The 15717-nt window shown below is 35.9% G+C and overlaps 1 protein-coding gene across 1 annotated transcript in view; it reads right to left on the bottom strand.

The window, feature by feature from the left end:
• Positions 1-15311, bottom strand: part of LOC121431444 (MAM and LDL-receptor class A domain-containing protein 1-like) — a 36089-nt gene extending 20778 nt beyond the window's left edge. Inside the window, exons 1-5 of the mRNA XM_041629013.1 lie at positions 15206-15311; positions 13769-13890; positions 12459-12599; positions 6350-6428; positions 3877-4035 (exon numbers count right to left, since the gene is read on the bottom strand). Coding sequence (XP_041484947.1) covers positions 3877-4035; positions 6350-6428; positions 12459-12599; positions 13769-13890; positions 15206-15311 — 607 coding nt within the window. The remainder of the gene's footprint in view (positions 1-3876; positions 4036-6349; positions 6429-12458; positions 12600-13768; positions 13891-15205) is intronic.
• Between the last annotated feature and the right edge of the window lie 406 nt (positions 15312-15717).

The raw sequence follows: 15717 nt of genomic DNA, 5'->3' as shown, positions 1-15717 counted from the left end.
TAACTTTGTTAAAATATATATCTTTTGGCGACCCCGAAGTGGCAAAACTGCATTCCCCGCGGCATTCCCGCTACTTTACAAAACCTGTTTGACTTGTATTATCGACTTGGAAAAGACAGATGTATGAGACATCAGTTAACATGTTTCCTAAAGAGAGTTTTTTGTTTATTTAAGCCTATGTCCACGGGAGCCCTCCGAATTTACCCCATTCCTTCTCTGTATTATGAAATTAAATAAAAAAAAACGTGTTTTAAAGCCAACGGCAAGGCAAATTGCGTTTTTGGTGTAATACAGCAACTTTTATATCTATATTTCATATTTATCTATATCAATATTATTATTAATACTATTATTATTATTATTGTTCTGCAGTTTGTAATAATCATCTAGCACAGTAAAGGCTATAACCCAACAGGAGCATGCCTAGGATACCCTTTTCCCCTTTTGGTTTTATGTATTCAAAAATAGTTTATTGTCTTTAGAGCTCTTAAAAGATTACTTTTGTTTGTATTGATATCTTGGAATAGATTGAGGAGAAAATACTCTACAATTGACTTGTAGAAGAGCTGTGGTACATCTAAGAAAAGTCACACGTAAGCTCTAAAATACTCAAACCCCTTTATCACTGTTTATTGATTCCACTCTATGTTAAATTTAAATATTTTAGAGCCCATTTGGAAGAAAGATACATTTCTACTACACACAGTAAAGCCTCTTTGCGTTCTCCTCTTAAAAAAAAAACATAGAAGGCATTGTTTTATATCGCATAAAATAAGTTCGTGTACATGACGGTGGCCTGTCGAAGTTGCCCAACCCTTTATTTTGTTTTGACAATATATATTTAGAATATCGTCTAAATGAAGCCCTCATCTGGAAAAGGGCACTTATTAAAGGCAGCATCTACATTATATAGAGGAAGCCCTGGCACTGGGAAGCGGGGGCTTAAGCACCCGCAAGATTTTCCGGAAGGGGGGGGGTGCTGCGTGTGTTATTCTCTATAGACAGCACCCCCTGGAATTCCGGCAAAAAACGTTACCCAAAAATCCTTCATTTTGTAGTGCAATCCTTTTTGTTTATTTGCTTGTTAAATTTCTTGATGTAAATTTGAAAAGCAAAAAAGGTTCAATGTAAAATTTTGGTCCCAAGAAATTGAACAAGCTTCAGCCCCCTCTTCCCAGTGCCAAGGCCTCCTCTATATAATGTAGATGCTGCCTTTAATAAGTGCCCTTTTCCAGATGAGGGCTTCATTTAGACGATATTCTAAATATATATTGTCAAAACAAAATAAAGGGTTGGGCAACTTCGACAGGCCACCGTCACGTACACGAACTTATTTTATGAGATATAAAACAATGCCTTCTATGTTTTTTTTTTCAAGAGGAGAACGCAAAGAGGCTTTACTGTGTGTAGTAGAAATGCATCTTTCTTCCGATTGGGCTCTAAAAATATTTAAATTCAACATAGAGTGGAATCAATAAAGGGCTGTGTGGCTGTTCTTCAATGTACCACAGCTCCTCTACATGTCAATTGTAGAGTATTTTCTCCTCAATCTATTCCAAGATATCAATACAAACAAAAGTAATCTTTAAGAGTTCTAAAGACAATAAACTATTTTTCAATACATAAAACCAAAAAGGGAAAAGGTATCCCAGGCATGCTCCTGTTGGGGTATAGCCTTTACTGTGCGAGAGCACTATTACAAACGGCAAAACAACAATAATAATAATAATGATAATAATATTAACAATAATTATAATAATATCAATAATGATGAATGTAAATATAAAAATATCGATATAAAGTTGCTTTATTTTACACCCCCCAAAAAAACGCAATTTGCCTTGCCTATGACTTTAAACCACAATATTTTTTTTTATTTAAAGTCGAAATACGGAGAGGGGATGGGGTAAATTCGGAGGGCTCCCGTGGGCATAGGCTTAAATAAACAAAAAAACTTTCTTCAGGAAACATGTTTTTTTATTATGTTTTTATTGTTTTCATGTTGACTGATGTCTCATATTCATACATCTGTCTTTTCCAAGTCGATTATATACAAGTCAAACAGGTTTTGTAAAGTGGCGGGAATGCCGGGGGATGCAGTTTTGCCACTTCGGGGTCTCCAAAAGATATATATTTTAATAAAGTTAAAATATGGATTGAGGTAAGATACATTCGTCATGATTCATGTGCCAGAGTTTCATTAAAGCAGTAACCTGCAAAGCAATGTCTCCTGTAAATTTTCCAAGAAAAACAAATTAGAAACAAATAAAACAAAATTAATAGTGTTTTACCGATACCGAAATGCATTTTGCCCGTATGTATCATAGATTACGGTGTGGCAGACACACCAACAAAAGCGATACGAGAAGCCGATGGAAGCTATTGTGTTGGGATTGTGTTATCTCGAATGACATACCATTGATCGCTTTATTGTCCGATTCGTGAGTGTGACTGTGACATAGAGGTTGTTTTGGTCTCGTTTTAGCGCAATATCACGTCATACATTTTGACATATTTGCCCTCTTTCTAAGCAAATTAAGACACTAAATACTGTCATGAAGCATATCGATGTTTTCGCTAATATATTCTCTTTCATGTAGAATGTTGACATTGTGTATTAGTTGCCGTTTTTTTCTTAAAAAACAATTCAGGATTCATGAAAAAATACTCTGTTTTAAATTATAATTTGCATAATTTATGTAAATTAGGTAATAATAAAAAAGGATATCCCAATTATTTTATGACAGTTTTCTTCCCTTTCTTACCCTAAGTCTTTATTTCCAATTTTAGGGCAGTTCTGGTTATATATATATATTCTTAAATACTTGTTTTCACTATATCGACCTAATATGCAAATGTATGCAAATTACTTGCTTTTTCGCATAGATACAGCGTGTCTCTTTGGATAAATCTTTTTCTTTTGACTCAAGGAACATTTGTGCCAAGTGGGACATTTGTACTCAAAAATGCAGCGTTCAACCTCTTAACAAGTCTACTAAAAGTGGGGATAATGGCAGAGTTGGGATTCGAACTCACAACCTTGGGATTATGAGTCTAATGCTCTAACGACTGGACCACGTGACCCTTATTCCCTACTGAGCCAAATTGGACAATCAAATGCGCTCTTTCAACGTAACATAGGATAGAAGTAAGGATTATGTTTTGAAGTGTCATCACAACTCTGAAAGTATCAGGACATATTATAATGCAATGTAGTTCTCGAGTATCACCTAATCGAATGGAATTCCAGGTCACTTAGGGCACTTAGAGAAGATCATTGGTCATTTAGGGTCAGTAAAATGTTGTCAAAGTAAACTAAATCAAATTCACAAACCAATATACATGTAGCAGCAGTATTGACTTTGAAAGCTACCGTACTTGTAAGATGAATATTTTTTTAATGAAAACCCCATTAATTTAAAAGTAAAGTTTATTGATTTCAATTGACATTTGGCCTTGACTTAAAAACATGCTTTGTCATTTCATGTCATTTGTGATATCAAATACAGATCTCATACAAGTTTCATTTATTGTTATCAAGTATTTTCAGTAATTAAAAAAATATAAATTCTTACCCAGCTATTTGATCTGAAGTGACCTTTTACCTTTAACCTTAATCATACTCGACTGATATCTTATATCTTTTAAACCTTTAAACGTTCGAATTTTACCCAAGTTTTTTTACAGTGTGTAGGCGAAATAAATGAAAAAAGGAAAGAATTGTTTTTAAGCACAATTAAAAAAAGAAGAGCTTGGAATATCACTTTTCCGCAAGAACATGCTACAAATAAAAACAATATGGCAAAGATGAATGCAGACCAGGGTCTTCCAGGTTTGATAGTCTTCAATCGCTCATACTACCATAATTGCAATTACCTCTACATGATTCGGGACAGGTCAATGGTGAGGATGATGGACCAGTTGTCTCTGTTGACGTAGCAATGTGCGATGTTGGAAAATTGGAACGTGACGTAACAGAATGTGGAGATGAAGCCGAAGATGTTGAAGAAGTAAATACTGGCTCGGCGGTTGTCCCTGATGAAAAAGAAAACAAAAACAGAAGGAGACATTTTTGTGTCCTGGTTTTCACTAGCTGAAATGTTAAGCCTTATAATAAATATAAGTGAGAGCTCAAGAAAAAAAACACGTTATATAATTAATAAAGGTTGACTAGAATGAAAATCAAGCGTAGTGACCGAGACGACGTGTTGTAACATGTATTTTACAAATATATCTAATACAGGAAATGATTTTTCTTTTCTTTTTTATTCATTTGTTTGGGGCCAATCTCCAGGTCAAGATGATAATTTGTGATGGAAAGGGAGTTTACTACTGAACTATTTGTAATGTTTTCAAACACCATTATTATACTTTTGAATTTTCCAGGGTAGGGGATTGGTCATTAACACTTCAGGAAAGGTATGGGAACGGTATTTAAAGAGTGCAGATATCTAATAAAGCCCCATGTTACACCCTCAAATGTAATAAACGCCCACAAAAGTAACAACGCCCAAAAATGTAACAATTATACCCGACAATATAAAAATAGACTTTATCCACATATTATGTAATAATTTGTGATCGCCCACAAATTTAATAATGACTTTACCCACAAATGTATTGAATTTGAAAGGATTTTAGACGAATCTGTTCTTAACTAAAACCGCATAGTAAAAATGCGTTCATTAGTGCAAAGTCACCGTCTTTTCTCCAGACCCGGTTATATAAAACAGTTTATTAAGGGGTGGTCCGGGCTGAAAATGTTCATAGCCTAATAGACAGTAGAATTCACTAAGCAAAATGCTGAAAATTTCATATTCGGTCAACAAATATAAAGTTATTGAAGTTTAAAGTTTGGCAATATTTTATGAAAACAGTCGTCATGAATATTCATAAGGTGGGCTGATGATGTCACATCTCCACTTTCCATTTTCTTATGTTATTACATAAAATCATAATTTCGTCATTAATTCATACTTGTGTGAATAATATGTCTCCTTTATGATAAAATAAGTTTCAGCAATAAATATCTAATGCACTAAATCAGTTGTCAATCCAATTTTTCTAGTTCTTGGAGGAAAAAAATTGAATAAACCTGTTTTCATGTAATAAAAACAAAAGAACTAGTGGATATGTGACATCATCAGCCCACCTAATGAATATTTATGACGACTATTTTCACAAAATATTGCTTAACTTTAAAATTCAATATATTTGTTATTTGCTATCCGATTTTGATGAAATTTTGGCATTTTGCTCAGTGAATTTTACTCTATCTAATGGGCTATGAACATTTTAAGTCCGGACCACCCCTTTAAACAAACTTCGAAGCAAAGACACAACAGTCAAATCTTCTCACTGTTGAATAACATAGAAATATAGCGTAGTCTTTCCTCCTGACCTAGATATTTCAAATAGCAAACCAAAATTTAAATTAATCATAATAACATTAATGATAATAAAGACCCTGTGATCTTTTGAATGTCGAATAACATGGAAATGTAGTCTTTCCTCCGGACCAAATTATCAAAAAATCATGAAAAACAAACGGCAAAAAAAAAGACTTTTGATCTTATGTACAATGAATAGCTGTTGTTGTTTTCTTGGGTTTTAAGGTGCGCACCATTCAGATATGAATATTTACATGGAAATATGGTTAAAGAGTCTTGATCATTCCATGAGTTATTACATTTGTGGGTGTAACCCCGCCCCCCGAAAAAAAAAGTTTTTTTGTATTCCAAAATGAAGTTGAGTTCATTCGAATCTCCACATTTTAGCATGTCAACCTAATTTGTAGAGATGTTGTGGCTCTGTGGACACGTCTCCGGCCTGTGAACCACAAGGTCCGGACTTCAAATCCCACCGCAGCACTAGCATCCTTTGGCAAGGCGTTTATCTACATTTGCCACTCTCGAACCAGGTGTCATAAAGGGGTACCCGGTAGGAAGGAATTTATTGAATGCTTGATGCGCCCGATCAGGGTAGCCGTGCTTAAGCCGGGGTAATAATATGCAGCGCTTAGAAACATTTGTATTAATCGTTATATAACTGTTGCGTATTATTATAATTTATTTCCCAAGGGTGCTGTGTATGGTGTAACACAATAAGCAGCATCCCCAGAAAAATCTTGCCGGGGCCATGCAGCAGTTGTTGTCTGACAAATATATACATATAATTCTGGTTTGCTGATAAACACGGTTATACTGTCTGATATAACAAGACATGACGTCCGACAAGTCCTTCAACGAAATGCTTCCTAGGGCTCATTTTACAGTATTCATTGAAAAAATCAATCAGAAATGTAAAATATTTTTTTCGTTGCGTACCGTTATTTGTAGTTTATACTTACGCAGTGGAATGTAATTGATGAAGATATCGTCGATCCCCACATCGGACAACTCTGATATTATCGTTGATGTGAAAGATATCTGCAAATTGAAACATGTTTAATGTTTAGAATAACAAGAATTTACAGGAGATCACCGCTCCTGGTGCCGTTTTGAAAAAAAAGAAGAAAATTTAGAAAAGGGCGAGTCATGAAGACAAAAAAAAAATATTGAAGAATATAAGAAAAGGAGAAAGAAGAACTGGGGGGCGTTTCATCAATATTTTCGTCCGACAAGTTGTCAGATCTGACAACTTTCCTGGATTCTGATTGGTTGAGAAGCATTGTTACTATAGTAACTGTCGGATAACATAGGACTTATCGGATAAAACGTCTGACAAGTCCTTTTATGAAACGCTCCCCAGGAAGATGAAGGGAAAGGGAGAAGGGGAAGAAAAAAACGATAAAAAACAGAAGAAAAAAATAAGGATAATAATGATAATAGGAAGAAGACAAAGAAATGATAAACCGTTCTCAAAAACATCAATTCTATACAAAATGAAATATCTATTAGGTAATTCGAGCAAAGCGGTGCATACAAGGTAATAGTAAATGTTAACTTGATAACGTTTTTTTTTATGATCTGCATGTCATTGATGGGATAGCTGATCATTCAGCAATAACCCTCACGCTGCATCTTGAGCACCCTCAGAACCAGAAGGTTGAAGTAAAAACAAGGAATGTATCAGCCATCAGTAAAGGAGGCTCTCGGTGATGATATAAAGTCTTCCAAGCTTTCCAATACAGAGTTCAAACTTAACTCATTGTCATCACAATCTGAGCAGTATAACATCATCCTTGGAAATATTTTCGGTAGTCATGCTCCAATGAAGACACTTATAGTGGTACTGAGACCCCATTCTCCATGGTTCAAGAGCAGCTTTCATATTGAAAACCGGGGAAGACGTCGCCTAGTGACCTTGTGGAGAAACTCTGGACTTGAGATTCATCGGCAGATGTATACATCGCAGAAGCAGAAGGTCAATCGACTCATTCGTCAATCAAAGTCAACATGCTACAATGACCTGTTCACAGAGAATGAACAGGCCAGAGAAGACAGTTTTGCTGATAAAGTCCTTCATCGCAAGAGCAAGACTCTTCTCCCACAGCACCAGTCAAAGGAACAGCTATCAAAAGAATTTTGTAAGTTCTTTGATGAAAAAATCTCAAACATCCGCCAAGGATGCCTTCCTTCTACTGACCTAAGCCTTCCTTCTGCTGGAATACTGTCATCACGTAGTGACGTGTCGGTTTTCGAAGAGGTACGACGCATTGTATTATCTTCACCACCAAAATCATGTGATCTTGATCCTATCCAAATTCTGTTGCTCAAATCCTGTTCTTCTACTTCGATCCCTATTGTGACATCAATCATTAATACTTCTTTACAATCCAGAGAAGTCCCAGAAGTTTTGAAAGTTGCACAAGTTAATCCAGTGCTGAAGAAGTCAAAACTGGATCTAGAGAACATGAGCAACTATCGCCCGATCTCCAACATCAGCTTCTTGAGCGAGACACTGAAGCGCGTCGTGATGATCCAGTTGAGTTCATACATCACAGATAATTCTCTCTATGATACATTCCAGTCTGTCTATCGTGCCAATCATAGTGTCGAGACAGCAATCCTCAGAGTCCAGAATGATATACTTTCCGGCATGGATCAAAAGAAGATATCGCTTCTAGTCCTACTGGACCTTTCAGCAGCATTCGACACTGTCGACCATGATATTCTTGTCCATCGACTTAGTGACCTACATGTATATGGAATCAGCGGAGTCGTACCTGACAGGAAGAACGAGCTATGTTTCCGTCGACGGTACCAGATCCGACTCATCAACGCTGAAGTATGGCGTTCCTCAAGGCTCTGTCCTCGGCCCGCAGTTGTTCAGCATGTACACTTCGCCCATATCTCACATCATCAAGAGGCACGGACTCCAGTACCATCGATATGCATATGATACACAGATTTACTGTACCGTCAACTCATCTCAAACTGAAGTCAAATAGGACTTCATTTGAATCCTGTGTAGCTGACCTCCAGGAATGGCTGTCTAATAACTATCTCAAGATGAATGAGGACAAGACGGAATTCCTTGTTGTGGAATCTCGTCAACAACGAGCCAAAGTTACAATAAACCATCTAAGAATTGGCAACTCTTTAATCAAGCCTTCTGATCAAGTGAGAAACCTTGGAGTGGTGTTTGATTCCTCACTTACAATGGAGCAGCATGTCACAGGCACTTCCAAGGCTGCCTGTATCTCTATCCGTAATCTTGGAAGGATCCGCAAGCATGTAACTAAGAAAGTTGCTTAACTCCTTGTTTATGCCTTTGTAACAACCCGTTTTGACATTTGCAACTCAATTTTGACTGGTTTGACTCAATATCAAGTTCAGAGACTTCAGCGTCTGCAGAACATGGCTGCACGTCTTGTGTCCCTTCAAAGAAAGAGTGTACACATTACTCCAATTCTGCGTGACCTACATTGGCTGCCTGTCAACCAGAGAATAGCCTATAAACTTGGGGTCCTTGTATTTAAAGCGCTTAACGATAAATCTCCACCCTACATATCAGAGCTCTTATCTCAGCATGGACCAACACACAGTCTCAGATCAGCAGATCAAGCATTGCTGACAGAATCTCCCAGCAACACAACCTGGGGTGACAGAACCTTTTACATCTCTGGACCAAAGCTGTGGAATAGCCTTCCCCAAGTTATATGGAGAGCAGAGACCCAATCAACTCTTGAGTCTTACCTGAAAACCTTTTTGTTCCCCACCCCAACTTTATTGCAAGAATAACTCAATTGTAGCATTACTCGGACAGTACTTGAACTGAATGATAATCCTAAGCACTGTTTGAAGACATTGAAAATTTGTGAGATATCTCTTATTTTTTAGCAAGCGCCATCATGAGCGCCCAGCTGAGGCGGATACCGGCGCTATGCAAGAACCCATCATCAAATGTCAAAGTTAATTCATGTTTCTTTAATGGAAAAACGAGCACAATTCTTTTAATACATGATTTATCAATATTAAAAGTTTAATACATAAAAGTGACCGGAAAATTCATGATAACTAAACATGCACTGAACATACAAAGCATTGAAAACTTGATTAATATTGAAACTTGCCAAATACAGCGCGTCCAAAAAAAGCTATACACTTTTGAAATGGCTGCCAAATAAAAAAAATATAACACTTGAGGGGTGAGGGAGACTTAATATATGGAAATCCAATAAAACCAACTTTCAAATAACACCAAAAACTTTGCAAACTATTCATGATTGAGCGAGCACTGCCCACTGAAACAAAGGGTAGGAAAATTAGGCTGGATCGGAATTAGCCTTCCAATTTCTATCAGGTTTTTTTGGAACTTGCAAAGTTGAGGCGTTTTTTGATGAATTAATGATCAGTTGTGAACAGTTTGCTGTTTGGGAAAATTTAATGAGTTATTTAATTGAAATTTAATGCATGAGTTATCATGGATTGCAATTCTTAGTGCAGCATTTTGACTTTATCATGTGGATCTCAGCAATGTGTTCATGAGAGTCAGGAGAATAAGGGGTAAGATAGGACTTGAACACAAAAATCTGAAATGTTTAAAAACATTGACAAATGACAAATACAAGCGGAAATATGGCAATTTACATCCTACCTTCCCCTAAAAAATATTGATTTGTATTTTTTTGCTATTTTACATTGCTCTTTAAATTCAAGGGTAGTAAAAAAAGTAATGCCACAATTTTAGACTACTACCTACCTAGCAGTGATCTAGAGGGTCTATACCAACTACCTATGTTATCAAACCTTTTCGGTGGTTTGGGTCGTACGAACTCATTTTCACAGGTCCTTGCTCCCGAGCTATTAAGATAGAATCTGCAGTTTCATCTTGCCCTTCCTCCACTTTTTAATTGATTCACCATAAAACGACTTTATTTAATTTATATAAATTAATCGGGGCGTGGGATTATTTGTAATGAAGATAATCAAAATTGTTAGATTAGTGACCCCTAAAGGTCAAGTCCACCCCAGAAAGATTTGAGTCAGATGAACAGAAAAAAAATCAAACTAGCATACCGCTGAAAATGTCATCAAAATCAGATGTAAAATAAGAAAGTTGTGACATTTTTAAAAAATTCGCTCAGTTTTCACAAAACAGTGATATGCACAATTCAGTGACATGCCAATGAGACGGTTGATGATGTCCTTCACTCTCTATTTCTTTTGTTTTTGTTTTTATTATTTGAATTATACAATATTTCATTTTTATTTCATATTTTACAATAAGGACAAACTTGACTGAACCATATAGCTTCAGGGATGAATTAATCGTTGTTTCATGTGACAATGAGGAGAAAATTAGAATATTTCATATTTCCTATAACAATTTCCGGTGAAAAAAAGATGAAAAAGAAAACAAAGAAATGCATGAGAAATTCTAAAAACAAAGAAATTTATAAATGTATAAGGAAAAAAATATTAATAAATAAAAAAAATATATCTATTCTCAGATTTGTTTTATTATACTGGCTTGTAGTTTATGTGGTGAAGAATGCGCGTGCCAAATTTCGGCGCGATCGCGCGAACGGCGGCCCGACCAGAGGGGGGGGGGGGGGCATCATGCCCCCCCATCTCAATACATCTTAAATAGCCAAGTCCTTCTAGGGTTAGGCTGATGAACGAACAAAGAAAACGCTATCAAAATTGCTAAAATAATTCAGAATTTAGATTATAAACTTGAAATAATTCACAAATAAAATTTTAAAAAAAGTCATATTAAGTTTATTGTACGATGTATGATAGAAAGGGTAAATTGGATGGCCAAGACGAAATTTTCGCAAAAAAGAGTCATATGCCATGGCAAAGCAATAAATAATGTCTCGACTCCATAACTTTGAAATGTTTAACAGTTTACATATTGAAGCGTAATGTCATGATAAACATTGATTTTAGCATTGTTTCTGTCATGTTTTAGATAAGGGAAAAAATGGGAATTTCGATTTTATTCAGTCATGTTTGTGAATCTATAGAGATGATGCTACTTTTACCTCATAGAATAAGCGCCAGGCATTATTTCTACAGACTATAACAAATGAAGAGTTTAGTTGCAAAAAGGGTTAGGTCCACTTTGGACCATTCCGGGAAAAAAACATGTTTTTTATTTTCACTTACTCCAATATTCTTATGAAACACTAAATTGTCATGATGTACTACCCTATCATGTAAACATAAAATTGGGTATAAAAGAAATCTACCCGTCTCCATTTTTTTTTCTATATATTCTTTTAAAAATTTTCATTGTGGACCTAACCCTTTTGCAAGAAAACTTAAACGAATCCAATCTATTTTTAGTTTAAAAAAAATGATTTTCTTTGCCACTTCTATTCACGTTTTCAAGTGAATTCAAAATTTTCTTTCTTTTCATCAAAGCGACTAAAAATTTATAGGTTTTGAAGACGGAAAACAATCAAATTTATGAACAATGAACCTAACCTCTTTTGACAGAATGAGCTCTTCAGAAGAGTTTGTTTGTAAAAGGGGTTAGGTCCACTCCAATAAAATGTTTTTTTTTCTCCTATATTGCAATATTCTTATGCGAAAATAAATTTTCATGATACTCTACCATGAGAACATAAAATTGGGTATAAGATAAATCCACATGTCTTGATATTTTTGTAAAATTCTTTTCCAAAAGAATTCTGTGTGGACCTAAACCGCTTTTGAAAAAAAAAATTCTTTGCCATTTTAGATCATTTTTTAATGGGAATTTAAACTTTTCTTTGGTATCATCTTATAGAGCTACTAAAAATCTATACATTGAGACCAAAACAAAATCAAATTTGATGAAAAATGGACCTAACCCCTTTTGCAAGTGAGCTCTTCAAAATTTCGTATGTATTTGTTATCATACCGGTCTATTGTAAGTATTGGGATTCTTGATCTATATAATACAAATATATATTTAGATGATTTGAAATTAATTCGAACTGTATTAAATGCATGGTCGCATTTCAAACTATCACGCATTTATGATTGGACATCGGTGTGTTTATTTGACTATTTTTTCCATACCTGAACTGGTTGGTTTGCACAATACACTGACATCTTTTGTTCATGCCATTGGTTTCCCTGATCTCCAACATGTCCAACATGTCCATTTAGACTAAGAACCACATTCCCTCCTTGACATTCAGCAATCTCAAGTCTTCCATCCTAGAATTTAAATATGAATTATTTACACGTTAACAGGTCCGATTCATTTAGCAGTCGTCCGTCTTATATTATCGGGTAAATAAAACCGATAAGAATATATTAAGAATAGAATAAAATGAATTAGAAAAATAAGATTAAGATATGAATGAATAAAAGTCCTTGATAAATGAATGAACAAAAGTGAGAAAAGAAAGAAAATGACAATAAAAAGTGAGATATCTTATTTTCTTGCTCATATAGTTACGAAAAAGAGTCTCGAAAGAGCTTGATATTCGTAGACGTAGTGCAAAAAACATAGAATTCCGCGCACCAAGAATTCAGAACGAGGGAATATTTGGGTAAATTGCACCAATAGGAGGCCTGTTACCACACACTTTGGTAAATTTCACATTTTGTTAATTACTGAAAATGTGTAAAACTACGGCACATATCGGTAAAAGAAATCTGTTTACCATAATGTGCCGATGGTACACCCATGTACATGTATTACGGCACATTTTGGTAAACTGCGCAATTTGCCAAAATGTGCCGTAGGCCTACTATGTAACGACACATTTGGGTAACTGCATTTAAAAAAAAAGTGTAGGACGTTGACGGCACATTTTGGTAAGTTCTGTTCGCTCAACTGTGATTTCAATTTATTTCGTTTATTCCCATTCCAACATTAACATTTGTTTCGTACATTTTTATATAACATTTAAAAAAAAACCCACAGTAGCAAAATTTCTTTGTACAATAATCATGATTAAAATTATAAAATAGGTTGGAATTGTAGGAGGCTGCTAAGAAAGCGGAGCGTGTATAGGGTGCACCCTCCATCATGTCCATAGCTATCTGTACTCGTTAATTCCATTCAAACAATATGAAATACATTGTAACTACAAAAGGAGACTATATCAGTTTGTCTTCATTTATCGGCAAAATCCATTTCATTTTACCATTAATTTTGTCCAATTACAAGTGCCGGTGTGGCGGCGGATTCGCTGCTAGGCGGATACGGTTCCGAGATAAAAAGGGGTTTAATGACCCCCCCCCCCCATCTCATAAATTCAGGTTACCTTGCATTCTAACAATTTGTGTAATACACCCCCACCCCCTGTGTGTTCAGAATGCATATAATGTTCTTTCAGAGAATGGGGCATAAATGTATCAATGCTCCTTGTACTTACCCCGTATATATGATACCAGAAAGAAACCAATGTTTGATCGCGTGTCATACTAAATGGAGGGGTTGCTATAGTAGCCTTCGAACCAGGGCATGCATCTCTCGAGTCTGACCATAAGAACATCCCTGGCCATGAGAAAAAAAAATATTACACAGTTGCTTTAGCAAATCTCAAGTTTGTTGGTTTTAATACGTGGTACGACATTGAGCACTTTTCGAACAATTAAGACCAATGGCGGCACCAATGGGAAGGGGGAGGGGGGGGGGCATATGAGGCAATTGCGCCACCCCCCCCCCCCCTTAAGTGAAAATGTAGTAATTAATCTTGCCATACATCCTACCCAAGCTGTAAATTACTCCAAAATAGCATTTATCACTCTTCAAATTTTAAAATATTTTCTTATCATGTCACTGCCTGTTCCCAACAAAAGAACAATATTAGTCACTAACATTTATCTTTAAGGACATTCTATAAAATGCAGAATTTTGCTCGTGCTTCGGAATCACGGTTGCTGTTCATTTAGATAAACATGTCATCTGTTCAATTAAATAGCAAGAGGCTGAAAAATTTGTTATTTTTGTGATTCAGGCCATTATTTTTAACGAGATTCGCATCCTGCATTACAGAATTCGGCTGTCGCTACAAGCTCACATCAACTTTTTTAATGGATACCCGTATTGTTCATGGTGACAAAAAAGTGCTTAGAACGTCCAGTTATCTCAGTTTCATAAAAGATTTAGCTCGCGCTTCGCGCTTGCATTATTTATTTGGTGAGACATCATCTTCACGAGTCAGTGCAAACACGTTCCTTTTCAAAACGGTAGGGCTTAAAATAGGCTCGCGATTCGTGCTCGATTTTATGCAAGAGGCAAAAAAAATTGCGTCCGTCCCTGCCCTTAAAAATGTTACCCCCGAACAAAATAAATGAGCGGTTGAAAATGAAGAATATTTTGATAAGGGAGAGGCAAAACGACATAAAGGTCACGTCATATTTTTTTTCCAATTGGCTTATAGGGGTATTATAGATTTAAAAGACACAGCCCCCCCCCCTGCTTGTGTCATCGCCTTTGGGAAAGAAGGATGATACCTCGATCCTCCTCATTTGCGTTTGTGTTTGTCTATATCACTTTGATACTTTACTCCGTTTAAATGGTTAATGCAGAAATATCAGGATCCTGTCTTCTTGAAATTTTGTACGATCCCGGATTTATCCTGTGTTTAATCTAGCAAAAGCCTCTTCATTATCATTTTGATAAAAAGTATCAAATATGATAAAATGACCATAAAAAAGGATTTACTGAGTTACATCACCATTACTCTCGTTTTCATATCATTTATTTCGTGAATGCAATACGGGGGAGGGGGTGTTATCCTACTGAGGGGGGTCATAATTTGTTGTTTCGTTTTGAGAAGTTCTATCTTGTTAATACAATTTCATACCTTCCCCATCAAGGTTTCCTGTATGATCATACTGAGGTCCTGTGTCTGATTTGTTAGAGGTTGAAGTTAGTTTCCAGTCAAAATCATTATCTATACTCTGCTCCATTCCACAGAAGGTCTCATTCGTTAGACTATCGCCATGATCGAAGACACATGAAAAGATTGCATCACCTGTATACAGTTGTATGAAAAAAGGAACCAAATGAATATTTGTATTAGGTCTTTCATGATGGTGATTATAAAATTATTTATAAAAAACAGTAGCTAAACCTATGGTAGCAAAAAAATCGAATGAAACGGGTGGGGCCACTAGCGTACATGACGGGAGGAGAGACCCTGGCGAGTCTCAACTCATGCAGGGGACGTATCCCTGCCCCCCCCCCTGACTAGTCACGACTGATCCAGAACATGCCCCTGCCCTTCCGAGAAGCCTAATTAATCGATTTTTTTTGTTGAAGCCCTTTTTTATTTTTAGTTTTTTGCTTGTCATTTTTTTTTCTGGTAAGAAATCC

This window comes from Lytechinus variegatus, chromosome 17 (genome assembly GCF_018143015.1).
Source record: "Lytechinus variegatus isolate NC3 chromosome 17, Lvar_3.0, whole genome shotgun sequence".
Classification (NCBI taxonomy): Eukaryota; Metazoa; Echinodermata; class Echinoidea; order Temnopleuroida; family Toxopneustidae; genus Lytechinus; species Lytechinus variegatus.
Note: the sequence above shows the minus strand (reverse complement) of the source record. Positions and strands in the feature narration are given on the sequence as shown.